The sequence below is a fragment of the Mandrillus leucophaeus genome, unplaced genomic scaffold (assembly GCF_000951045.1).
Source record: "Mandrillus leucophaeus isolate KB7577 unplaced genomic scaffold, Mleu.le_1.0 Scaffold335, whole genome shotgun sequence".
NCBI lineage: Eukaryota > Metazoa > Chordata > Mammalia > Primates > Cercopithecidae > Mandrillus > Mandrillus leucophaeus.
The window spans coordinates 1,233,525-1,233,837 of NW_012103532.1; the positions used below are offsets into that span (position 1 = coordinate 1,233,525).

The 313-nt window shown below is 42.8% G+C and overlaps 1 protein-coding gene across 1 annotated transcript in view; it reads left to right on the forward strand.

Moving 5' to 3' along the window:
* Positions 1-313, forward strand: part of GAPVD1 (GTPase activating protein and VPS9 domains 1) — a 118,474-nt gene that overhangs the window by 60,333 nt on the left and 57,828 nt on the right. Inside the window, exon 9 of the mRNA XM_011988700.1 lies at positions 92-181. Within this exon, the coding sequence (XP_011844090.1) occupies positions 92-181 (90 nt within the window). The remainder of the gene's footprint in view (positions 1-91; positions 182-313) is intronic.

Sequence of the window (313 nt, forward strand, 5' to 3'; positions counted from 1 at the left end):
CCCACCTCGGCCTCCCAAAGTGCTTGGATTACAGGTGTGAATTACCGCACCCAGCCAATGAATTTAATATTTAAGTCTTTGTTATCTTCAGTGGACCCACCATGACACACCATCACATGCTAAGCTCCCTGTGAACAGTTGTGAGGCCCTTCACATTAATACATCTGTAGCACTGAAGTTGGTGAGTAGGTCCAAGCAAAAGGAATTTTCCAGGCAGTAGCAGAAGAGAGATGAAGCCAGGAGATTGTGGTATGGAAATTAAAGAGACTTTTCGAGTGACTTGTAGGAAATGTTTTGTATTTGTTTTCTTTCT